Below are 26519 nucleotides of genomic sequence, written 5' to 3' on the forward strand. Positions count from 1 at the left end.
TTATATGGTCAGACGGATTTGGGGTCGATATTAATACAGTATGATATACTACAGGTGAAATCCTATAATTAACAATCAAAATATAACTATACAATCTTAAACACTAAACAAAACTAAACAAATAATATTAACAAAACAAATAAAACTTCAAATTTTAAATCTTTAGTTATAAGATATCGTGTGTACCATACATTTAAATCAAACAAAACAATAGCATATATCTATAGATCATCTTAAAAAAAAATTAATTTTATTATTATTTAATAAAATTATAGACCTGCGGTGTACCGCGGGTTAATATCTAGTTTTAAGTAACGTGTGTGAAAGAGTAAAGTATGATTTTCTTGATTTTATTAACAACAAGGAAAGAATATTTTATTCTGAAACAGAAAAAAGCCCTTGGTTAAAGAGTTACCGTGGAATATAAGAAAGGAATGCAAGAACAGAATTCACGTGTTATTAAAATAGCTTCATTTATAAATTTCCGGTCAAATAGTTAACAAATAATCTAATCCCTTATATATACGTACCTTGAGTAAGAAAGCATGATACAGCAAATTTTGATACTTAACGAGCTTAGTTTTTCCAGACAAAAAGAGTAATAACAATGCAAGTGATTCCACCAAAAATAAAAAAGATATTAGACAAGTGGAACATCAGAGGACTTGTGATATTATCTCTGTTGTTCCAAACGTCTCTTATCTTCCTTGCACCAATGCGGAAACGCACATCAAAGAAGTTGCTCGCTGCGTTTCTATGGACCGCATATCTTTTAGCGGATTGGACCGCTAATTATGCGGTGTCTCAGATCACTAAAAACCAAGGGAAAGAACCAGAACCTGACGATCCTCCAAAAAACAAGAAGCTTCTTGCTCTATGGGCACCATTCTTGTTGTTGCATCTTGGTGGTCCGGACACGATTACCGCGTTGGCTCTTGAGGATAATGCGTTATGGCAACGTCATTTGTTTGGCCTCGTCTCTCAAGCGCTTGCAGGTAAGAAAGGGTGAACACGATTCATATATATATATCTTGGAAACTAAATTATATGTGCATTGCATGAAGATAGAACATTATTTATCACTTATCAAGTAACAAATAGTAAAATGTAATATAGGCTTTTTATTGGTTGGTATAACCAAAACTCTACAACGCGGGATGGTGAAAAAACCGCAGAAGTCGATATTAAACCACTTGACTAAAAACATTTTTCCGCCCATTTCATTGTTTTAATGAAAATAATAGAAAGTCTATTGTGATTAATTAGATAGTCATTAACTAAATCGTTAAAAATCAATAACAGGTGGATCTATATGTAGAAAGAATCTCAATATTTTACCGTTTTAAGGATTAATTAGAACAAAACTAACCTCATTATTAAGGTTATAAGCCCTTTCTTATAACATTGTGATTTTTATGTCGTTTTCAGGTGTTTATGCGGTGGTGCAATCGCTAGAAAACGCACTATGGCCACCAATCACACTTTTATTCATCACCGCAACGATTAAATACGTGGAGAGGACACGAGCATTGTACTCAGCGAGCTTGGACAAATTCAAAGACAGAATGCTTCAACGAGCAGACGCTGGTCCTAACTACGCTAAGCTAATGGAAGAATACGCTTCAAGAAAAAAGTCAAATCTCCCAACTGAAATCTTCTTAACCGACGAACCCGACAAGCACGAGAGACCCCCTACACTCGTTATACCGGACCGAGATTTAACCGATCTCGAAATCGTTCAATACGGCTACAAATTCTTCAACACTTTCAAAGGTCTTGTTGTTGATCTTATTTTCAGTTTCCGTGAGCGAGACGAAAGCAGAGATTTCTTCAATAAGTTGAAACCGGGAGAAGCTCTTCGGATTATCGAAACCGAGCTTGGATTTCTATACGAATCGATGTATACGAAAACCGCAATTCTTCATACGGGAATCGGTACTCTGTTTCGGTTAATTTCCTTTGGATCGCTTCTTTCTTCCTTCTTTGTCTTCCATCGTAGGCCACTTAAGTCTAAGGATTTTCATGGAGCAGATGTTGTGATCACTTACATTTTGTTTATAGTTGGTATCGCACTTGATCTTGCATCAATGGTCATTTTCTTGTTCTCGGATTGGACATTCGCGGTATTGAGAAAGCTTAAGGATGATCCAGAGGAAAAGAATAATAGTTCTATCGACTTTTTACTCAATTGGTTTCTCGCGTTTAGGAAACCGCGTTGGAAGGAGCATACATGCAACGGAAACCAGACCCACAAGGTGCTCTCGACGGGGTTTTTGTCACGGAGATGGTCAGGCACGATCTACGGATTTAATTTCATCGGATTTTGTCTGAAAGCCAAAGTTTCAAGAATCCATAAGAAGAGAAACTGCAATGTTTTAGTGTGGGAATCCGTGGTTTCGCTATTCGATCTGGTGATCAGAAGAATCAAAATGTTGTTTGGATCGATCAAGAATGTTAATAGATCAATAAGAAGCGTGCTCCGACGGTGGTCTAAAAAGAATCGGATGATTCGTTACACGGTTTACCCGATATTCCTCGTATTCTTTGCCGGTATTCCTGAAGTTTTTAGAGTCCTTTGGAAATACATTGATCGAATCTTCAGTGTTAAATCTTATCTAGACGAGATTAGGTTCATTTCGAGAGAGCCGTTGACGAAGAATCAATGGGAATTTATATTCAATGAGCTGAAGGATAAGTCCAGCTTTGCGGAAACACCTGAAGTTGCAAAGAAAGTGTCTTGGGCGAGAGGAGAATGGGCTTTACGAGATTCGAAATTGGCGGAAGTTGATACATTGATGCGTTATATAGAGAAAGTTGATTATGATCAAAGTCTCCTCCTTTGGCATATTGCTACTGAGCTCTGTTTTCAAAAAGAAGATGTTGGGAAGATGGAGAATCTGAGCAAAGAAAGTTATGATGACCGAGAATTCAGCAAGATTATATCGGATTACATGATGTATTTGTTGATAATGCGACCGAAACTGATGTCAGAAGTGGCGGGAATCGGGACTATACGGTTCAGAGACACTAAAGCTGAAGCTGAGAGGTTTTTCAAAGGACGGCAAATCAAGGACTTAAGAGATATGAAACGAGCGAGTGAGACGGTTTTATCGGTTAGTACCGATATTGAACCGATTCTTGTGAAGGGAGATCGAAGCAAGTCGGTTCTTTTTGATGCGAGTATGTTGGCCAAAAAGCTTCAGAATTTGAAAGACAGTAGTAATGAAGATGGGAAATGGAAAGTGTTGAGCAAAGTGTGGGTTGAGTTGCTATGTTACGCAGCAAGTCATTGTAAAGCGACGGAACATGTGGCGCAACTTAGCAGAGGCGGTGAGCTACTTAACTTTGTTTGGTTGTTGATGGCTCACTTCGGATTAGGAGATCAGTTTCAGATCAATAAAGGAGATGCTAGAGCTAAACTCGTTGTAGGAGAGTGATAGTTATATATAATATCTTTTTATTTTATTTATATTGTGTGTCTGTGATTTGTAATATCTTTTGGCTCTGTTTCCAATTTCAAGCACATTTCATTTGATTGTCGACTCATTACCGAAATCAATTTGCATTGATCTGTAATACAAAAAGAATTTGTCGACTCCTTTCGGACATAGACTATTTCGTGAAAAGACCGGCTAAACCGTTCATTAGAATCGTCCAAAGCTCGATTTTAGGAAGAAAAAAAATACGAGGAAGGAATAAAGTATTATTTGCTCGAGCCTTGTCTTACAAGGAATACTCTAGGGTTTTGGATCAACTTAGGGTTTCGAAAAAATTGGCAATTCGAAAAGCGTTTGGAGAATTGGTTAGAAGTCGATAAGATGGATTAAGTTTTGGTGTATAACCATGAATCTGTGAAAGCTTAAGGGACATGTGTTTTACATGATCAGTAGCGATACTTTGCTTCTTCTTTTTTTTTTCTCCACAGAGATTTTGTTCTCTTCCATTTCTTCGCCTGATGAGGAAGTAAGGAACAGTATCTTGATGCTTTTCCTCTGTCTCTGTTCGATGTCTATGGGATGTTGTTTTCATGTTATAAAAAAGGAAGACTTTTTGAGTTTCTTATTGAGAAAAAAAAAAAAAGAAAAGAGGACCGCTCACAAGGTGTTCGTTAAAATACCTGAATGACATCTTTTCGGTAAAAAGACTTTATAAGGTACAAACAATGTTTTCCCTGTTCTTTTCAATAAAAGCTTTTTTTGTTATTTGGGTTGCATATAATCACTGTTGGAGACATATTACACTCATTGGAGTTTTGCACAAGCCAAAATGTCGAACATAACTTAGGATCATAAATCTTGTTTCTAGTCTTTAAACAATGGTTACTACATGGAAAAGTATTCGTTTTGGCTTCGCTTCATCGGGTTCATATTTCGAGTTGGTTCTTCATCAACTAGTCCCATGTCTGACAGATATCTTGTTAGCTAGGTCTGCAAGTTGTCTCTCTGATTTTTTATTTCGAAGAACTCTACGCATCATATGCAGTTGAATCACACACATCAAATCTTCGTCCTTTGTAGGGAATTGCAGGTACTCGTTACCATTCTGATCATGACGCAGCAAGAATATAATATCGACAAGATTATCAGCTACCTATCTGAGTTGCAGACTCAGCTAAGTCAAATACCTCTATCCAAGAAAGCTACTGTTAACAACAATGAACAGCCGAGCGAAAGACGAAGTGAGGAGAAGAGACACACCAAGTCCTGTGACAGACGAAATGAGGAGAAGAAGAGACCATCTTGGTGGGTTCGGTTCAGAGAAAAACTTAAAAAAATTTGTAAGGTGAAGAACGAGGCAACAAACCATGCAAGCGATAGTAAAGACAGTCAAGGTGGAAGCAGAAGAATCATGCGAAACACTGACGAAGATGAAGATGCACACCTCGAGATCCGGAAATTGCAGAGTGACATTGGTCAGATGATATCTGCATTTAAGAATTGGACTCAGTTTCAAAACAATATGAGCAAGTCGTTGGAGAATGATCTTCGTTCAAGTATGGTTGGAGCGACACTACAGAAGACGGGTTCAATCAAGTCCCGCACTCAGGATCTCAAAGAAATCAGAAGAAAGATCTCCGCCTTGAAGTGCCAGATCCCATCATCGCTCTACAAACAATCATCCAGGGTGTTAAGCATCACGGAATCTCTAACCGATGAGGATATTGATGAGATCAATGAGACCGGGAGCGACATATACTTGCCCGACCTCCACGTTTCTGAAGATTTCAAACATTCCTCAGGTTTTGAAGACGTTGTAGAGAAATTTCAAGGCCTTGATGACTTCACTCAGAAGCTCTGCTTGTTGTCCTTCGCCGTGTTCCCGGAAAACAGAGAGGTTACAAGGACAATGTTGATGTATTGGTGGATCGGAGAAGGTTTCATCGATTGTGATGATTCTGAAAACTCAGTAACGAGAATTCTTGATGCATTCTCAACAAAAAAATTACTTGAGCCGGTCGAAGATGAGAGGAAACTGCTACCAAATAGTTATAAGATGGAGCCTCATGTGCATTCTGCAGTTATATACTTAGCCAAAAAAATGGATCTATTTGAACTCTACAACCATAATGGGAAGCTTATCATGAAAAAATCATCGAAGAAAAAGGTCTGCCTAGTAAAAGATTCCTCGTTGCTACGAGACGCAAAAACATCTGCAATGAAACCGAAAACATTGCAGACGGTTTTCAATTCCTCTGAACGGTTCCCTGATTTCACATTCAAGTGGTTTCCGTTAATGGATTCAATTAGAGTGCTTTATTTAGGAAGATGGGAGCGGATGGCTGAGCGCCACATTGAAGTTGAGAGCACGGAGTTTCTTAAAAATATGAAGTCTCTGAAGAATCTGAGGCTTGCAAGTTTTCAAGGGATCTCAGGAATCAAAAAGATCGATAACTCAATTTGTGCGCTCCAAAAATTGATGATCTTGGATCTTAGAGCATGCTACGATCTACAGGTTCTTCCTAACGATATAGGCTCACTTGAGAATCTGATTTACTTGGATGTATCAGAATGCCTTAAGCTAGATTGCATGCCTGATAGGTTTGAAAAACTCTCAGGATTACAGGTTCTTAAGGGATTTGTGATTAGTCAGTCAGATGATGAACACAATTGTGCAGTTAAACACCTGGTGAATCTGAGGAAGCTAAGCATAACCATAAAAAATTACCGTTTCAAGGCAGAAAATCTAATTGAGTCATTGAGAGACCTCAAGCAACTTGAGAGTCTGACATTCGCATGGAGAGCGCGATTCCCTGTGGATGACCGAAGAGGAGAAGAAACTAAAGAAGCAAAACTGTTAATGGGAATGGGCAACCAAACCAAGAAATGGGGAATAAGATGGCAAAAAGATCAATCAATAGATGATACCTATAAATTCCCTGATAGTTTGAAGAAGTTGGAGCTAGAATGTTTCCCTGAAACAGAACCTCCGAGTTGGTTAAATCCCAAAGATCTTAAAGAGCTTAAAAGACTCTCCATCAAAGGAGGAAAACTTAGTCGTATGAGTGATGAAAGTCGAAACACAGAAGACAAATGGGCCGTTGAGATCTTGCGTTTGAAGTATCTGCATGAATTCAAGGTTGAGTGGAGAGATTTGAAAGATCTGTTTCCAAAAATGACACTGTTGGAGAAATATAAATGCCCTAAAATCGCATTCTGTCCAACAGATGGTAATGGAGTCTGGAGGTCACAGCCAGAGACATCACCAAATATGTGAAAATAAGCTGCATAGTTTCTCAATAGCCTCTGTTTACTTGTTTAGATATCATGTATCTGTCTCTACACCCTGAATAATTACACATTCCTGCGTATGTAATTAAATATTTATCGTTCTTCTTGCCTTAATATCAAAAGATCGTTCAAATAGAAAAACAATCAAAACAATGGTCTTATTCACCCAGACAAGAACAGAACACCATGCCAGGGATTTCACAGCAGAAAATATCTTAAAAGAGAAACATGAAACAGTAAAAACATAACCGGTAAGATGATGTTTCAAAGCCGGTTCGTTATTCAACACACAAAGCTTCAAAAAAATATGAAAATGATTTAGAGGCGACGACGATCCAGATGTTCAGTATCTTGCTCCAGCTACGTTTATGATCAGCATTCTTGTGGTGGTGGTACATCACTGCGGTCAACCATAACGTATTCCTGCAAATACACGCAGTGTAAAATGCTAAGATGAAGCTGAAAAGAGACAAGATTTGTTGCAAGACGACTCAAAGACCTCCGACCTGCAAAACAGAAAAATATGATGCAACTAAATTTTTAACAATTTGGATTTGGAAGTGTTCTTCTTCTGATGAATTCTGAAGTGTGCTAGAATGTTAAAGAGAGGCATTAATGGTCCTAAATTTCCACTGGAGAGGTGATAGAGTAGAAAGTTTCAACTTACCGAGCTTGTAGTCTCCGATGATGGAAGGATTTTGTTGAACTTTGGGCAGTTCTCCACTTCCAAATTCAGATTAGTGTGAGTTGACACTTCCGAAAATGTTGGTGCTTGTAAAGCTTGCGGGTAGACCTGCCGGGTTTTGGGTTGGCCCAGGGATACTATGTGTATGTATTTTATTCAAATGAGTATTGCTAGTTTGATTTTGGTGATTCAATCTAATTTGCTTATACGACTATGTTACTACTGTGCATCAATTATGTACAACTAGATGAATACCCACACGTAGGTTTGTTTTGAAAATTGTTTAGAAAAATTATGTTGATTGTTCTTGTTGCTAATTTATGTTTATTTTTTAATTTTTCATTGTGTAATTAATAAAATTAAATTCATCTTATGTAGTAACAATTTTTATAATTAGATTCATTTTTGACTTAAAATATAAATTTATACATTTTCATGTATAAATCTGACTATTTATATATTTAAGATAATAATATTTTTTCACCATCATGAATACATACAACATCAATATAGGATATTTTTATACAATCATATGTAATTATGTCATTTGTGTGGTTTGAAACTCAGTTAACTTGATTATAAATATAATTTCTCGTTCTGTTAACTCTCCTGATCTAGTACTCCAACCACATCGTGATAGACTCATTATTAAATATTGGATAAACATAAATTGAACAAGATCTCAAAAGTTTTCATATGAAAATAGAAAAATAAAGCAAAAATAAAGTATCATTTAGGTCAACACTTTTAGATCTTCTATCATTGCATATAACCATATAAGAGAAATAGTCGTGTCTTGAATTATTTGGTATGTATAACGTTTCAAAGGTCCATCACTTGAAAAAACTTGCATGTCAATATCACCAACTTACCATAAGACATAAAAATAAAAAGAGACAAAATCATATGATAAGTCATATATGAACAACAAAACGTAATCATATATATATAAATTGGCCAACTCTCTCCATATGTATGAAAGTTGGCAAATTCTCTCCATATGATAGCAAACAACCAAATTACAAAAAAAATAAAGTTTTAGTCATAATCTAGTGGTAACCATTGATAAAAAAATTTATTAAAAAAAGAAGAGTATATTGAAAGTAGTGTTTTCTATTAACATAATTTTGTTTTTTTTTTCAATTTTGAATAATTAACTTAAAAGTATAGTTGATGGAGGATTTAATGCAATAAAGAACTTTTAATTTTTTCTCATTTAATTTGGCTATTTTTTTTTAAATAATACAAAATGACACATGTCATTTTCTTGTGTGATAAATTACAAAAAAAAATAACGTTTCATTCATTATCTAGTGGTAACCATTGATAAATTTTTTTTATTAAAATAAGATGAGTATATTGAAAGCAGTGTTTTTTATAAACATAATTTTGTATTTTTTTTTCAATTTTGAATAATTAACTTAAAAGTATAATTGATAGAGGATTTAATGCAATAAAGAACTTTTAATTTTTTTCTCATTTCATTTGGGTAATTTTTTATTTAAATAATATAAAATGACACATGTCATTTTTTGTGTGATGATGTGACACTAGACATGTCAATTAGGGCCGAAACCCGCGGGCTGGCCCGGTCCAGCTCTAAAAAATAGAAGGCCGGGCTTAAAAATATATGTCCAGAAAAAAATCGGGCCTTTCGGGCTAAGCCCGTTGGGCTAAAGGGTTTTTAGGGCTTAGCCCGGCCGGGCTCGGGCCGGCCCGGAAAGCCCTTAAAAAGAGATTTTAGCTTTTTTTTTTTGGAAATATTATTGTTTAATTAAGAGATTTGTTTAAAGATTTTTTTTAATAGAATTAAAAACCCTAAACCTAGTTTTCTAATTGTGTCTTACGATAAGTGTTATGATTTTATATTTTATTTAGTGTGGGTTTAAACAATTTATTTGGATTATTTATTTGATTTTAAACTTTTTTAAAACTAGATTCACTTTAGTGGGTTTTTAAGTTTCGTTTGACTCGTTTTATACATAGATTTTTTTTTTCAAGAGATATTATAAATTAGAAGAGTTTATTTTTCTCGAAAGAAAAGTCCAAAAAAGCCCGTAAAAGCCTTGTAGCCCTGTTAGGACCGGGCCGGGCTTCAAAATCTAGGCTCGGAATTTTTACGGGCTGGGCCGGGCCGGGCTCATACATATGCGGGTTTTGCGGGCTTCGGACCAGGCCGGGCTACCCCGATTGACATGCCTATGTGGCACTCATATGGAGAGAGTTGGCCAACTTTCATATATATGATTTGAACTCAAGTTAAGTAGGATTTCAAAACGAAATTTGAATAGTAAGTTAATTTTCAAATTGATTACATATACAATCTACATCATCAAACAAATGAAAAACCCAAATCACATTTTCTGTTTTATAATTTGTAACTTTGAGTTTTCTAGCAAATTCCCTAATTAATAGTCCAGATATTATTACCATTCAAAGCTAAGAACTTAAAATCATCCAAAATGTTAAGTAGCTTAATTTTTTAAAATTTAAAACTATAATAATAAAAATAAAATAAAAAACTTTAGAAGCTGTGTTTACCTTATTATTACAAAACAGATTAATCTTCAACTACAACAATTAAAAAGTCTTCCTTCCTTGTAAGCAACCAGAAGTTTATATGAGTAGAGAAGAAAGTCTTATTTGCTCGAACCTTGGTTTACAAGGTATAAATCTAGGGTTTCAAAAGAAAGTTGGGTTTTTTGGAGTATTGGTTAGAAGTCGATAAGATGGATTAAGTTTTGGTGTAACGATGAATCTATGGAAGCTTAAGGGTCATGTGTTTTACATGGATATCGATACTTTGCTTCTTCTTCTGTTTTCCACAGAGACTTTTCTTCTCTTATAATTCCATTTCTTCGCCTAATGAAGAAGCAAAGAACAGTGTCTTGGATGCTTTTCCTCTGTCCTTGTTCGATTTCTATGGGAAGTTATCTAAATGTTATAAAAAAGGAAGAGTTATTGAGTTCTTTATTCAGAAACAAAAGATCGCTCACAAGGTGTTCCATAAAATACTTAAATGACATCTTTCTGGTAAAAATACTTTTATAAGGTACGTGCTTATTTTTCTCGGAAATTTTTTTTATTTGGTTTGCATATATCTTATCTTATATATATAATATATGACAAGGTTTCTTCAAAACAATCTCTAAAAATGTGACATTTGGCGTTCTACTCTTTTGACATATGTCATTTTTAGTTTATTTTTATTTTAAGTGCAATAAATCTGTTTATTTTATTTTTGAGAACAATAACCACAATAGTCCTTAATTCAAATTATAAAATAAAATCAAAATTATTTGATGATAAAATAGTTTAAGGATATTTTGAATAAAGAGATATTTTCCTACATTTTATCTTTTTCACATAATTTATAGTAAAAAATAAAGATCAAATTATTAGGCGACAAAATAGATAATAAATATATTAATAAAATTGACTTTATCTATATCTTATTAAACCACAAACATAATACATTTAATTCTTTAATCATATATATTAATCCACCTTTTAATACTAAATTGTAACCTAAATCATATAAATTGTGTATTAACTTTTTTCTCTCTATTCAATGGCATTCAAACACACTATTAACTATTATTGTAACTTCCATAATTTAATTATTTAAAAATGAATGTATTTTCTCATGGTAGAGGTTACATTTAAATATTAATTTACTATAATTTATTTCATATTTATAAGAATAGCACAATACGACATACCAATCTCAAATCTCAACATGAGAGACCTAATATCCATAAAAAAAAACAAATACCTAAGGTTTTAATCGTAGATTTGTTTTTTTAAGTGCTATCTCTTCCTTTAATATGATGCTTTAAATTTAATTTTATTGGTTTCTAATCTTTTTTCCTTCATATGTAATTTTCCTTTGTTTTTTATGTCATTTTTCTAAGTATATTTCACTACATAATGTCATATGTTATTACGTTTATAATGGTAAGATATGATGTGTATATTTGAATTCTATTATTTTTGATCAGAAAATAAAGAAAATATTTCCTAATATATATGTTTTGTGTATGTAGACTATACTGTTAAAAATATCTCTATATGGTGATGAATTTTGTTTAGCTAACAATTCTAAATAGGTGGCAAGTTTTCAAAATCACTAAATACAATTTCAAATCTCATATAAAAATAGTTTTAAAAGTTATTTTACACATATATAAAAGTTGCTCTTTTTTTTTGCCAACATGAACCATATTTTTCTTCTTCCTTTAAAATAAATTATTATGAAAAATTAATTTTCTGATTAATGCGGTATAAATTGAAAAACAATTAACAATCTTCAACTTAGCAATTTTCAATAATTACTATGACATCTTATATATATATTTTTTTTCCTCTTTACTGTTGTTTTAAAACCGAGAATTAACATATATAAGATATTCTAATATTTGTTTTAATCGATATGTGCCATATTTTTCTTATTTTGTTTTTCTTTTCACTTTCAAATAAATAATGAACATCTTACATCCTGTTATTAATAAATGATTTTTTATTAATGGAGCATTAATTATATAAATTACCTCCTAAGACCATCTCCAATGTAAGTCTCAATATTTTACTCTAAAATAGAGCATGATTTCTCTCCAATGTATCACTTTATACCCTACTCTAAAATAGAGGAAAAAAAAATAGAGTTCCTCTATATATAGAATCATCTTCTCTTTTACTCTATTTTAGAGTGAAAATATAGAGTAGGGTTGGAGAGAATTGTGCTTTATAATAGAGTCTAGAGAAAAAAAAATAGAGTGGAGTTGGAGATGCTCTAATGATGTTTAAGTCGCCTACATTTTAAATCACTATTTCGACATTTTATATATTATAAAATTAATATACCTAAATTTCTATTATTTTAAAGTAAACAGATAACATAAGGGAAAAAAATAATATTGAATAAGCTCTTATAAAATCGATTTTACAACACTTATGAATACTACCGTTTAAAATTATGACTACAGATGCTTATAATTTCCTTTCTAATTTAAAAGACTAATAGCTATGTGAACTAACTATTTACATAAACAATGAATAAATCAAATTATCAAAATGGATGCAAGAGATATAAATGATAATTTAACATAACATCCATGATATAAATAGGGTGATTTTGAAAACTACCATGTTTTTTAAGATAACAAAATATTATCTCAACTCTCTAATTTTTTTCACTTCTTGTCCACCGTCCTTTTTTTTTTTTGACACAAAATCCTCTCATTATTTTTCTAATATCCCTGGAAATGTTAATTCACAAGCCTTTCAAATATATTGATAATGTTTTGTCAATTCATATGATTCATTTAAACATGTAAATTACAACTTTCTAAGTCATTATAGAGAATAAATAAATTGGAAGATTTTTTTTGCTAATACTTTTAGTGAATAATATGGAAGATTTTTTTGTTAATACGTTCTTTATAATTAATACAGGTTCTAATATGTTTTAGGTTAAACTAATTTATTTTTCTTACGATAAAATATATTCAAACTATTCCCACGCATCGCGTGTGTTTTTTTCTAGTATATATATATAATCGACTTTTGGTGACATTACACTTCTTCATCTGCATAATTATGAAGTACCCAAAATGTAGAACACAACTTAGGATCATAAAGCTTGTCTCTTTATATAAACCATAGTACATGTAAAAGTCTTTGTTTCGCTTCGGTTCATTCGGGTTAATAGTTCACCATTTTCTGATATATACTTGAATAATGAGACCTGCACTTAGTTCTTCACTTTTCAAGTAGTTGTAACCGTAGGCAGTTTTCTAGTCTTTTCATAATGGTTGTCAGTATAAAGGAAAGTCTTCGTTTCTGCTTCGGTTCATCGAGTTAATTTATCGCCATTTTCTGACATATACATGAATGAGACCTTGATAAGGTGCTTCAAATAGTCCCATAGCTGACAAATTAACTGTTAAACTAACTCCATTTTCTCTCTGTTTTTTTTTTTCTGTACTAAAATAGAAGAACTCTACGCATCAAACGCAGTTGAATCAAACACACATTAGATCTTTATCCTTTGTTGGGAATTACAGGCGCTCTTTACCGTTCTGATCATGTCGACGAAAGAATGTGATATCTATAAGATTATCAACATCCTATATCAGTTAGACTCTGACCTGGAGAAGATACCTCTATCCAATAAAGTTATTAGCCACAAGGAACAACAAGGCGAACAAAGTGAGGAAAAGAGATCTTGGTGGGTTCGGGTCAGAGCAAGTTTTGAAAGAATTCGTAAGGCGAAGAAGGACGCTTCCAACAATGCAAGCGACAGTGGAGGTAGTCAAGGTGGAAGCAGAAGATTCGTGCAAGACATTGAAGAAGTTCAAAAGAATGAAGAACTCGAGATACGGAAATTGCAGAATGATATTCGTCAGATGATAGCTGCATTTAAGAGTTTAACTCAGTTTCAAACCGAGATGAGCAATCATTTGGAGCGTGATCTTCGTTCAAATAAGTTAATAGCAATACTACAAAGAAAGAATTCATTTGGATCCCGCTCTCACGTTGTCAAGGAAATCAGAAGAAAAGTCTCCGCCTTGAAGTGCCAGATCCCATCATTGCTCAACAAACAACCATCAAGAAAGATAAGCATCACGGAATCTCAAACCGCTGAGGAAAATGATGAGATCAGTGAGACCGGGATTGACATATACTTGCCGGGCCTCCACGTTGCTGAGGAATTCGAAATATCCTCAGCTTTTGAAGAAGTTGTTGAGAAATTTCAAGGCCTTGATGAGTTCACTCAGAAGCTCTGCTTGTTGTCCTTCGCCGTGTTCCCGGAAAACAGAGAGGTTACAAGGACAATGTTGATGTATTGGTGGATCGGAGAAGGTTTCATCAGTTGTGATGATTCTGAAGACTCAGTAAAGAGAATTCTTGATGCATTCTCAGCAAAAAAGTTACTTGAGCCGGTCGAAGATGACAGGAAACTGCTACCAAATAGTTACAAGATGGCGCCCCATGTGCATTCTGCAGTTATATACTTAGCCAAAAAAATGGATCTATTTGAACTCTACAACCATAATGGGAAGCTTATCATGAAAAAATCATTGAGGAAAAAGGTCTGCCTAGTAAAAGATTCCTCGTTGCTACGAGACGCAAAAACATCTGTTATGGAACCGAAAACATTGCAGACGGTTTTCAATTCCTCTGAACGGTTCCCTGATTTCACATTCAAGTGGTTTCCGTTAATGGATTCACTTAGAGTGCTTTATTTGGGAAGATGGGAGCAGACCGCTAAGCGCCACATTGAAGTTGAGAGCACGGAGTTTCTTAAAAATATGAAGTCTCTGAAGAATCTGAGGCTTGCAAGTTTTCAAGGGATCTCGAGGATAGAAAGGCTCGAAAATTCAATTTGCAAACTCCCCGAGTTAGTGATCTTGGATCTTAAAGCATGCTACAATCTCGAGGTTCTTCCTAGCGATATAGGCTTATTTGAGAAATTGATTTACTTGGATGTATCAGAGTGCTATATGCTAGATAGCATGCCTAAGGGGATTGCAAAACTCTCCAAATTACAAGTTCTGAAGGGATTTGTGATTAGTGAGTCGGATCATGAAGATAATTGTGCAGTTAAACACTTGAAGAATCTGAGGAAGCTAAGTATAACCGTAAACAAATACTCTTACAAGGTGGAAAGTCTGATGATGTCGTTGACAGGACTCCAGAAACTTGTGAGTCTGAAAATTGCATGGGGAGCTCGTGAAGAACCTAACAAAGCAGTTGAGTCTAGAGAAACAACAAACGAGGAGAAGGAGAACCAAGGAGGTCCTGCAACAGAAAAGAAACTCAAAGACCCGATGGAACGAGATGATGACCAAGTGCAGAAGAAGGGACAGACGAGCAAGGAGGAGAAAGGAGATGTAGAAGAAACGGAAAAGCAAGAAGATGGCGTCAGTAGTAAGAAAGGAGATGGAATAAATGAAGAAGCTAATCTGGAAGACGGGACGAAGCATGATGAGGTAAAAGAAGAGAGATTAAAATCTGACAAGGTCGTCGAGGAAGAGAGGACGACAAGTCCTTCCGAAGAGGCAACAGAGAACATCCAAAACAAGTCAGGCGATCAGAAAGAGAAGAGCAATGTGGAAGGAGATGGAGATAAGGGGAAGGCTGATCTAGAAGAAGGAAAGAAGCAAGATGAAGTAGAAGCAAATGAAGTTGTTGAGGGAGAGAAGAAGGCCAGTCCTCCCCGAGATTCATCAGACATGATCCAAAAGAAGCCAGATGATAAAAGCAAAGTAGAAAACAAAGGAGATGGAGACAAAGAGAATGATGATTTAGATGAAGGAAAGAAAAGAGATGAGGTAGAAGCAAAAAAATCGGAATCAGACAAAGTTGTTGAGGGAGATGAGAAGGCAAGTCCACCACAAGAATCCAAAGACATGATCCAGAACAAGACAGATGATCAAACCAAATTGGAAAAGGAAGGCGAGAAGCATGATGAGGTTAAAGCAAAAAAACCGGAATCAGACGAAGTTGTTGAAGGAGATGAGAAGGCAAGTCCACCACAAGAATCCAAACACATGATCCAGAACAAGACAAATGATCAAACCGAAGTGGAAAAGGAAGGAGAGAAGCATGATGAGGTTAAAGCACAAAAATCAGAATCAGACAAAGTCGTTGAGCGAGATGAGAAGGCAAGTCCACCACAAGAATCCAAAGACATGATCCAAAACAGGACAGATGATCAAACCAAAATGGAAAAGGAAGGCGAGAAGCATGGTGAGGTAGAAGCAGGGATCTCGAAATCAGAGAATGGTGTTGAAGGAGTCAATAAGGCTAGTCCTTCCCGGGAATCAACAAACGCGATCCAGAACAAGCCCGATGATCACCAAAGAGGTGACAAACAAGAAGAGAAAGGAGATGGAGAAAAGGAGAAGGTTAATCTAGAAGAAGGGAAGAAGCACGACGAGATAAAAGCAGAGAGCTCAAAACAAGACAAGGTTACAGAGGGAGATGCGAAGACAAGTCCACCACAAGAATCTAAGGACACAATGGAGAGCAAGAAAGATGATCACAAAGAAAATAGCAAAGTGCAGGAAAAGGGAGATGGAGACAAAGAGAAGGCGGCTGATCTAGATGAAGGAAAGAAGAAAAATGAGGTAATAGAAGAGAGCTCAAAACCAGACAATGTTATCGAGGGAGATGAGAAGAAAAACCCACCACTGGAATCGAACGACACAGTACAGAGCAAGCCAGATGATCACAGAGAAATTAGCAAAGTGCAGGAAATAGGTGATGGAGAAAAGAACGGAGATGATTTAAAGAAGCTTGATGGGGGAGAAGCAAAGAGTCAGAAGTCAGATGGTCCGAAAAGTGACAACACAACGGCGGAAGAGATTCATGAAACACCATCACCAACCAGGAAATCAAAATCAAGGAAAGCAAAACTGTTAATGGGAATGTGCAACCAAACCAAGAAATGGGGAATAGGATGGCAAGAAGATCAATCAAGAGATGATACCTATAAATTCCCTGATAGTTTGAAGAAGTTGGAGCTAGAATGTTTCCCTGATACAGAACCTCCGCGTTGGCTAAATCCCAAAGATCTTAAAGAGCTTAAAAAACTCTCCATCAAAGGAGGAAAACTTAGTGGAATGAGTGACGAAAGTCAAAACGCAGAAGACAAATGGGCCGTTGAGATCTTGCGTTTGAAGTATCTGCATGAATTCAAGGTTGAGTGGAGAGATTTGAAAGATCTGTTTCCAAAAATGACACTGTTGGAGAAATATAAATGCCCTAAAATCGCATTCTGTCCAACAGATGGTAATGGAGTCTGGAGGTCACAGCCAGAGACATCACCAAATATGTGAAAATAAGCTGCATAGTTTCTTCTGTCATAACTCATAATAACGGCAAGAGCCTCTGTTACTTGTTTAGAGATCATGTATTTGCCTCTACACCCTGAATAAATAAACATTCCTGCGTATGTAATTAAATCTTTTAGAGCCGTAAACTGTCTTCTTGCCTTAGAATCAAAAGATCGTTCAAATAGAAAAACAATCAAAACAATGGTCTTATTCACCCGGGCAAGAACAGAACACCATGCCTGGGATTTTACAACAGAAAATATCTTAAAACGAAAAAACATGAAACAGTAAAAAACAAAACCGGTAAGATGAAGTTTCAAATCCGGTTGTTATTCAACACACAAAGCTTCAGCTACACGCAGGAAAAAAGTATGAGAATGATTAGAGGCAACGATCCAGATGTTTAGTACTGTGTAAGTAGATCTTGCTCCAGCTACGTTTATGATCAGCATTCTTGTGGTGGTGGTACATCACTGCGGTCAACCATAACGTATTCCTGCAAATACACACAGTGTAAAATGCTAAGATGAAGCTGAAAAGAGACAAGATTTGTTGCAAGACGACTCAAAGACCTCCGACCTGCAAAACAGAAAAATATGATGCAACTAAATTTTTAACAATTTGGATTTGGAAGTGTTCTTCTTCTGATGAATTCTGAAGTGTGCTAGAATGTTAAAGAGAGGCATTAATGGTCCTAAATTTTCACTGGAGAGGTGGAAGAGTAGAAAGTTTCAACTTACCGAGCTTGTAGTCTCCGATGATGGAAGGATTTTGTTGAACTTTGGGCAGTTCTCCACTTCCAAATTCAGATTAGTGTGAGTTGACACTTCAACTCCTACAACAACTTTCTCCAGATTCTCACAATGCTTTAAATTCAGGACTGGTAGGCTGGCAGGCATCTCCGGGAAAATCGTTTTGATTTTCGGGCAGCAATCTAAGCTTAGGTTCTTCAGATTCTCCAACTTACCAACAGAGCTTATAGTCTCCAATGAAAGAAGGTTTGTAATCGACAAAGTCTCCAGTGACTTCAAGTGTTCCTCATCCACACCAGCGAAAAGATCTTTTATGTCAAAGCACATCCTTAGCCAGCAACCCTTCACTGATTTGGTCTCGTTAAAGATAGATGTGAGCCTTTCAGGAGTACAGTCCACAAAAGAGACAAACTCAGCATTAGCTAGTGCGTCCTTATCTAGCTCATTAGTTTCATTGATCTCTAAGACTTCTTGTGGAATTTCGGAATCAACAAGTGATGATAGTGTCTTCTTATATAGAGCCCTCTCTTTGGGGACTTTGAGAAGACGTTCCTTGCTGACATCTCCCTTCTCAGTACGATCACTGGCGCGAGGTTCAACTGATTGAATCTCTCTTGTTTCTTCTAGAATCTCTTGGGATTCAACAACTGCATCAGACGAGCTGGCATTCTCAGACCTATCACGTTCAATGTCTTTCTTTATTTTGCTCCATGTGTCACGTTCAAAATACTTTCCATCTGCCCGGGTAAAACGCTTCACACAATGGATTTTGGTATCGTTTGGCAACTCTGGTGTCTCCACTTTGGTTCCAAACAGATTCACTTCACGTAGGTAAAACATATTCTCAAATGATCCCTCAATCTTAGCCAGCTTGGCACTGCCGGAAACATCAATGACTTCGAGATTTTCGAGTTTCTGGATGTTAGGGATAGCATCTAGGTTGATGCAATCCCGTAGGAGAAGTTCGTTGAGACTGGACAGCTCCTCGATGGTGGTAGCCAACTCACTTAGATTAGTTCCCGAGAGATTGAGAGTTTTGAGTTCATGCTTATCCTCAAAGCACACTTCAAGCATTTCCACTAAGCTGGTAGTGCCAGAGAGATCAAGAATTTGGAGTCCTGACAAGGGCTTCAAACTAGGCAACCTTCTCAATTTGCTACAGTTGCGCAACAAGAGCCGAGTCAAGGAGTGAAGCTTGGCGGCCACCGCAGAGTCCTGGAATATTGGCAGTCGCTCTATTTGGCTCTCGGAGAAGTCAAGAAGCTGAAGTTTTGTAAGAAGATAAAAGTTTTTGTTTTTGCTTTTGTTTTTCTTGCCATCTTTTGCGTTGTCGAAACAAGTTTGAAGCCCACGAGCACCAGAAATATCAACAACCTCGAGATTTAGTAGTTCCTGTATGTTTGGCAAATCTTCCAATAAAGGGCAGTCCTTGATGATGAGACAGTGAAGTTCCTTCAGGTCAGAAATGCTGGGAGGGGAAGACTTGATCTTAAGCCCAGAGAGGTGAAGACTTCGGAGTTCAAGAAATGACTTAAAGAAGTCGTCAGAGATTTTCTTCAGGGAGCTAGCACCAGAAACTTCAAGAGCATTTAGCTTTGTAAGAGCTTTAAGCTCCTCTATACCTTTCAGTAGGTCACAGTCCCTGATCACAAGAACCCGGAGGAGTATGAGATGATCTGTAAAAGGCGGGACAACAGAAGGTTTGAGCTGATCTGTAAAAGACGGGTCAACAGGTTTCTCTATGCGTTCAAATTCCAGTGTGGGTTCAAAAAGACCAAGTACTTCAAGCTCTTTCAGCTTCTTAAAGAACTTTGCAGGAGTTTCACGACGCAGACGATCTCCACTAACCAGAATCGTGGTAATCTTGTCTCCTTTCTTTGCTTGCACTGTTTTAATCATATCATCAAGTTGGGTGATTTTCCCTATACCTTTTTTCTTGTTACCACCATAGACTCTAGAAAATCCAAGCCGAGATTTCCCTAAATGCCCACCACGTCGAGGATCAATTACATTTCTCATCACCATCTCTGGTACCACCACATTGTTTTCTTGTATCTTCAGCATTCCGCGGTCTATAAGCTCCATGAAGATAGAATGACCATCTTGGTACGCCTTTTCGACAGACCTAACAGGATCAAAGTAGCCTTCAAGAATCCATTGTGTGATCAGGTCACGGTAGTAAACACAGCCACAATGCTCAAAGAAGTCCAAGCTATGCCAAAAACAATCCAATATTGTATCCTTCAATGGACCATCGGTTTTGAACAGCTTGTATGCAAGAAGCAGGATTGGATTTTCTCCACTTGCTTTCTTAGGGCTCTCAGAACTAGATTCTGGATTGGACGGAACAGCCCGCTCAGCCGAGAGAACCATTTCTATCTTTTCTTTTAGTAACTTCTCTTCTGTTTCCTTATTAAGCTCATAGGACTTGCTTTTAACAGTGTACTCTAGGGACTTGCCTAGCACAACGATTGCAGCTGGCAAATTCTTGCTCTTTTTCAACACTTGGGACATTATGTCATCAGTCCCATCAACCGGGACAACGAAGAAATCTGGCATACCCTTGAAAATGGATCTAAATAAATCCTCCGCCTCCTTGTCTTTGAAGGATTCAAGTAAAGCTTGCGACTCATTTGTGTTATTGAACGTAATTTCACCATAAGTGTTTGTGCCACCCCATAAGTCATCTATGGTAGGAGCCGGTTTCTCCTCTGCCTTGATCTGGGCATGAGACTCAGGTACCTCCTCATTGATTGTGTCGGTGTCACGTGATTTATTTTCGTCTTCACCATCGGTTTCATCTTTCTTTTCCGCGGAATGCGAATCATCTTCCCCCTCAATCTTCTCACCAGATTTTGTATCCTCCTCATTTTCCTGTCTTCTTGTAATAAGGATTTTTCGAGGTGTGTGGTCTTTCAGAAAATCCTCAAGGCCTAAATGCACCATCACCTCGTACTCACTGGTCATTCCTTCATCGTCAAGAATTAAAAGCAGATACGGCTTTCTTTCAGATGATGTATCTCCTCCGGCTACTACTTGAGTCGTTTTCTCCTTCCCGGCATCCGTTGGATTCTTCTTTTCAGGATCTTTAGCTTTTTTCGCATGCGGATCCACCAGTTTTTTCTCAGCCTCCAGTTTATCTGCGGCTTCCTTCATCTTCTTCTTCTTGTCCTCCTCCAATTTTTCCTCAACGGCTTTCTTCTTTTCCAAGAGATATTTCTCAATCTTAGGCTTCAAATCCTTTAGCAAATCTTCAACCTTCTTCTCTTCCTCCTCATCTTCATCTCTTTCACCGACTTCAGTCTCTTCAAAATCAGAATATAAAGATAGTTGTGAAGCTATGTTCTCATAAAGAGACCATTCATCTTCAAACTTCTTCTCCTTGACATACTTGTCGTTGACTTTAAACTTCCTGTTGAGATGCAACCAGAGAGTCTGGTAGCACAAGTCGTCCTTAGCAGCTTCTTTGTCTACCATTTGTGCCATCCTTGTCTTCCCGATTCCAGCTTTGCCAACCAACAATACTCTTTGATCACCATTTCCTCCCAGAGTTTCCACTATCTTCTTACACAACATCACATCCTTGTTTTCTTCAGACAAAAAAAAACAAAAACACAAATTCAGTCAAAAGTCAACCAAATTGGTTTTACATAGCATCAGCCTGAGAAATTCCCATTTTTCGTTATTCATTCACTATAAATATAAAATTCTTTTCAAAGTAAAAAAAAAAAAAAAGTCAAGTCAAATTAATTTCTTGTTCTTCAAAAAAAAAAAATCTTGTTCTACAATCATCTCTCTAGACAACTTGATGATTAGTTTTGACTTTTGAGTGACCAAGAAAAAAAAAAGAAAAAAAAGGCAAAGAAGACACAATCCAACCAGTTCTTAGATCAAATTTGAGATACATAGAAATATATATTGGTTGGTCTACAAGATCATGATATCATAACAAATTGCAGTATATTCATAGATCGAAAGCGAAAAAGAAAGAAAATGAGAGAGAGAGAGAGAGAGAATAGTCACCTGGTTTAATCTCCACCGTCTCTGCCATCTTCAAGGGATCAGATATTCGTCGCTGATGAGAGTTAGTCTTCTCTCTCTCTCGAGCTCTTTGCCTTCTCCGCAAAGGAAAGTCAACTTCTGCTTTGTCTCGCTCACTATCTCTCCCTTTACTTTCTCTCCATTGTCTCTCTTTCTCTCTCTTTTAATGTCATTTTTTTCTTAAGGGAAAATAAATAATCACTTTACGTATTTACATTTCTTTTCCTAGAGTGGCGGTGTTTACTACTCCCAGGTCCCAGCCAGGCTCTAAAATTAAATTATAGGATTTTCTGGTTAAAAATTTCTTTTTCTTAAGTTTATTTTCGATTTGTAAAAAATATTGTCAAACCTATGAAATTGAATTTACCCAATAATCTAATTACAGTAAAATCTCTATAAATTAATAATGTTAGGATTATAATATTTTATTAATTTATAATAATAAAACAATTATTTGATACGGTAAAAGTTTGAGACAAACTCTAACGAAAATTCAATACTTAAAAACATTAAAACCATAGATTATATTATATATATAATTATGTGATTATTAATTTATGATATTATTGGGACCATAATTTTATATAGAATTTTTTTAAAAAAATTATTATCTTATTAATTTATCGAATTTTGTTAATTTTTACACTGATCCGACTCGTGACCGACATAATTTTTTATTTTATCGTATTTATTAATTTATGGAGTATTAAGTTATAGAGGTTTTACTGTATTGTATGTATTTAAAGAGTTTTTACAATAACATACATATCACAAAAAATCACTAAAAAAGTATCTTGAAAATATTAAAGAATTTATTTTTAAAAAGGTACAACCAATAAAAAAGATAAGTTTATTTTTACAATCAAATAACATTTTCTTTTATTTGTCATTGTTTTCGTTTCATTTCAAATTATATTTTGGATTAGTGCTAATAAAAGAATTAAATTTTCTAATAGAAGAAATAATAAGATCGAACTTCAAATTATTATCATTCTTGATACTAAAAGTTATTAATTAAAATATATATTGTTATTCAAAATAGAGATGTCTGGCCGAAGTTATGGCCCGAATTCAAATATGTATGGCCCAAAGTGGTGGCCCAAAATCATCGAAATATATGGCGCAACTTAATTATACACATTAAGAAGTTGAAATTTTCCAGAAATAACAACAACACATGGAGATGGTGTTGCACGTTGGTGCTGTGCACGTATCCGATCCAGGGAAAACTATCAAGTAGCATCTTAATGACACATAAAACAAGACAATACAGCTAGCAAATGACTTTAATGATGTTAACCGATTTGGTCTTTTATTAACTCAGTCAAATGAATCTCTTGCAAATTAAACAGCTAGAAATCATGTTACCTTTTTTTTTGTCAACAGAAATCATGTTATTAGTTTTGAATTATGTGCCAATTGTACTTTAAAAATTTAAATAAGAATTACTCTATAATGTGAACAGTGTAATATCTCCATAAGTTAATAAAATATGACTCTCTCCGTTTTAAATTAGTTATCGTTTAAGTTTTTTTTACGTTTATTACAAAAACATTCAATTTTTTTGTTTTACCCCTAATTAATATATTGTTTTATGTGATATCATCAATTAATAAACTAATTTAAAACAAAATTTAACTTCTAAAATGACAACTAATTTAAAACGGATGGAGTATAATTTTATTATAATTGTCAAACTATACTACAATACAATAAATTGTACGCTGGAAGTAAGACATGATTATATCTTTATTTACTTATATTTTTTTTTGTTAAATTCCGGAAATTCCGGATTTTTGGTCCATAATAATCTCTTTCGGAATCTGGATTCCAGAATCAGCATTTAGTCTATATTTATTTAAGAAATACATTTTCATCCTAGAAAAAATTAAACCCGGACACTACAACTAGACTACCATCCATTTAATTATTTATCTCACTAATTGTAGACATATCTGTCATAAATGAGCAATGGTGATGCACTGAATTCATGTTATTCAGAACTCACCAGTTATTTTTGCTTGCATTGAAAAGTCTTCCCTATAAAAAAAATTTTAAATGACAACCGTTCCATTTTATTTTTTATTGCATAGTTTCATAACTTTCATTATTAAATGGTCTAAGACAATGGCTCTCCTGTAAGATGTGTGTATATACTTTCTTATTTTCTGTAAAACAATTAATATATCTTATAGAAATTCGAATTCAAATTGTAACATAACGAAAATATCATCACAAACTAGCAAGTTGGATATCTGATTGAAAATTTGTGTATATAAAAATCATTTAGTTAAATGCTAATCGATAGTGTAAATATGTACGTTGTTATATGAAATATTCTAGCAAGGTCATCTTAAAATTAAAAAAAAAAAAAAAAAAAACTAAATTTTCATAATTAACGTCTTGAATAGAGACAAGGGTTAGTTTATATATTTCGTATAAAAATATAGTGCTAAAATGCATGTTATCTTGATAATCTATTACAATTGGGTCTTTCTTTGTTATTTAGCCTATTTAATAATTGTTAAATTATTAGAGCATACACATTGGTGCACTCTTTACAAGAATGTAACTAATATTAAAACGAAAAATATTGAAAAAGTTGGAGAAGATATGCAAGTGGGATGTAGGATAACACCCGAGTGTTGGCATTATAAAAAAAAAAAAAAAATTTCTCTCTATATCTCTCTATCTCTTTTTCTCTCTCTTTTTTCTTCTGACTTTCACTACAGTTTAATAATTAAAAAATGTTTAACAAGTAATCTCATGAGTGTAGCGCTGTATATGCTCTAACTAGTAACAGACTTTTATAATTTAAAACGAGTGGGTCTTTGTTTTATTTTTCTCACCCTCGGTCTTTGTTTAGTGAAATCAAAAGTCGTGCAAATCAAAAGCAAAAATAGTGTTGTTTAATTTTGATAATGAGTCACTTATAAATTTAATTAACTTACGTGTCACAAATAATTCAAAGTTTCTCATGTGCCTCATTGTGCATACAAGGAATTCTCCCAATCATGATGAACACTATAGCTTCGATCGGTGACTTTGAAAATATTGTATTGTAATACAAAATTTAAAAGTCATAAGAAAAATAGCAATATAAATAGTGATGGTACAGTAATACAAATAAAAATGGTATGAAATGGCAGTACAAACATGAGTTACAACTGATAATATTTTAGCACTACAAATAAATACATATATTAAGAATGAAAAACTACTACCAAAATTAAAGATATTCATTGAATAAAAGAAAATTTAATATTCAAAATTAGTTTAATTAAATAAAAGGTTTTTTGTGGAAAAAAGGTTTTAAGTCGCCATTTTTGGCAACTTTATCATGAATCTTCAAAACAATATGAATTCTACTACTACGAAATCAAAAATAATACGTAGTATAACCAACACAACGTCATTACCGTCAAATTTTCAAATTTTTGATAAATAATACATCAATCACTACAAAAAAAGTCCACATTGATAGCACTAAACGATAGCGCATTTTCCTGACCTGCTATAATAAATGAGTTCGTGATTTTGGTTACTTTTTAATAGCACCTGATAAATGCTAAAACCAAAAATCCTTAAGCGGGAAACAAAAATGACCTATTCCGCCAACACTTAACAAAACTTTTCACAAACATTTCTTCCTTTTACCCAAAACGTATTGAGAACTTCTCACAGACTTAGACCTAAAAAAAATTGATTCTCACAGACTTAGTGGTCTCCCTCTCTCATCCTTTCGATCTCACTGTTCTCACTCTATCGCTACCATTTCCATCACTCTATCAGTAACGATGGGTCTATCAACAAATCTCCATAGCCTCAACCTTCGATTCCATTTTCTTCACCGGTCTCTGTTCTTTTCCATCCTAATCCCATCTAATTCATCAAAAAATTTCTCCTATACGCGAAATTCCCCTCCATCAAAGCCCAAGTCTCCACTAATTTTGAAAGGGGATCTAGGGTTTTTCTGATTTTGATTGAATTTTGAGTTTATCATTTCGTCTCTAACGAAATTGGTAATGCAGGTGGTAACGGAGGAGTCAAGAAGCCACATCGTTACCGTCCTGGAACCATCGCTGTTCGTGAGATTCATAAATCTAGTGAAGATGAGATTAGAGCCGAGAAGAATCCTCGCCCATTTGATGAAGATGATATCGCTCTCGTAAAGAATTATGTAAGCGTTTCTTTGGAACCTTATTTGAGTGGTGTTTCAGATTTTGTCGATTTTTACTCAAATTTTCTAGGTTTGGTTTCTTGAATGTGATAGTTTCCTCTCTTTCCTCTAGAGTAATTTCGAGCTAGATTTGTTCTTAATTGCCATTTTGTGAGCATGAATTGTCTTTTTTGTTCAATTTCATGCTATTTACTTACTTTGTTTTCTCATGAGTTTCGAGCTAGATTTTGTGCCTCACTGTTTGAATAATTCAAAGTTGAAACTTTCATAATATGAGTCATATACTTTGTT

At 35.0% G+C, this 26519-nt stretch overlaps 5 protein-coding genes across 9 annotated transcripts in view; 4 read left to right on the forward strand and 1 right to left on the reverse strand.

Moving 5' to 3' along the window:
• Nucleotides 1–347: 347 nt before the first annotated feature.
• Nucleotides 348–3549, forward strand: LOC9299547. Its single transcript, XM_002863425.2, has 2 exons — nucleotides 348–995; nucleotides 1429–3549. Exons 1-2 carry the CDS (start codon nucleotides 608–610, stop codon nucleotides 3435–3437), a joined length of 2397 nt encoding a protein of 798 aa, XP_002863471.1. The 5' UTR covers nucleotides 348–607; the 3' UTR covers nucleotides 3438–3549.
• A 152-nt stretch (nucleotides 3550–3701) lies between these two features.
• On the forward strand, nucleotides 3702–6829 carry LOC9299548 (disease resistance RPP13-like protein 4). Its single transcript, XM_021015863.1, has 2 exons — nucleotides 3702–4153; nucleotides 4518–6829. Exon 2 carries the CDS (start codon nucleotides 4549–4551, stop codon nucleotides 6712–6714), a length of 2166 nt encoding a protein of 721 aa, XP_020871522.1. The 5' UTR covers nucleotides 3702–4153; nucleotides 4518–4548; the 3' UTR covers nucleotides 6715–6829.
• A 14-nt stretch (nucleotides 6830–6843) lies between these two features.
• On the reverse strand, nucleotides 6844–22220 carry LOC9299549 (probable disease resistance protein At5g45510). Of its 4 annotated transcripts, none has more exons than XM_021015860.1 (4): nucleotides 22031–22220; nucleotides 18026–21597; nucleotides 7396–7425; nucleotides 6844–7151 (listed from the first exon to the last, which is right to left on the reverse strand). In XM_021015860.1, the coding sequence occupies exons 1-4, from the start codon at nucleotides 22056–22058 to the stop codon at nucleotides 7101–7103; spliced, it is 3681 nt and encodes a 1226-aa protein (XP_020871519.1). In that variant the 5' UTR covers nucleotides 22059–22220; the 3' UTR covers nucleotides 6844–7100. The 4 variants fall into 4 exon arrangements, with proteins under 4 accessions (XP_020871519.1, XP_020871521.1, XP_020871518.1 ...); XM_021015862.1 differs by having other exon boundaries at nucleotides 6844–7234; XM_021015859.1 differs by lacking the exons at nucleotides 6844–7151; nucleotides 7396–7425 and adding an exon at nucleotides 17387–17751 and having other exon boundaries at nucleotides 17996–21597.
• On the forward strand, nucleotides 9381–17401 carry LOC110225826 (axoneme-associated protein mst101(2)-like). Of its 2 annotated transcripts, none has more exons than XM_021015856.1 (2): nucleotides 9381–10465; nucleotides 13408–17401. In XM_021015856.1, the coding sequence occupies exon 2, from the start codon at nucleotides 13500–13502 to the stop codon at nucleotides 17256–17258; it is 3759 nt and encodes a 1252-aa protein (XP_020871515.1). In that variant the 5' UTR covers nucleotides 9381–10465; nucleotides 13408–13499; the 3' UTR covers nucleotides 17259–17401. The 2 variants fall into 2 exon arrangements, with proteins under 2 accessions (XP_020871515.1, XP_020871517.1); XM_021015858.1 differs by having other exon boundaries at nucleotides 13411–17401.
• Nucleotides 22221–25062: 2842 nt separating the features above from the next.
• LOC9301314 overlaps nucleotides 25063–26519 on the forward strand; it is a 2623-nt gene continuing 1166 nt past the window's right edge. Inside the window, exons 1-3 of the mRNA XM_021031655.1 lie at nucleotides 25063–25087; nucleotides 25872–25901; nucleotides 26080–26228. Coding sequence (XP_020887314.1) covers nucleotides 25063–25087; nucleotides 25872–25901; nucleotides 26080–26228 — 204 coding nt within the window. The remainder of the gene's footprint in view (nucleotides 25088–25871; nucleotides 25902–26079; nucleotides 26229–26519) is intronic.

The sequence above is a fragment of the Arabidopsis lyrata genome, assembly GCF_000004255.2.
Source record: "Arabidopsis lyrata subsp. lyrata unplaced genomic scaffold ARALYscaffold_8, whole genome shotgun sequence".
Lineage (NCBI taxonomy): Eukaryota > Viridiplantae > Streptophyta > Magnoliopsida > Brassicales > Brassicaceae > Arabidopsis > Arabidopsis lyrata.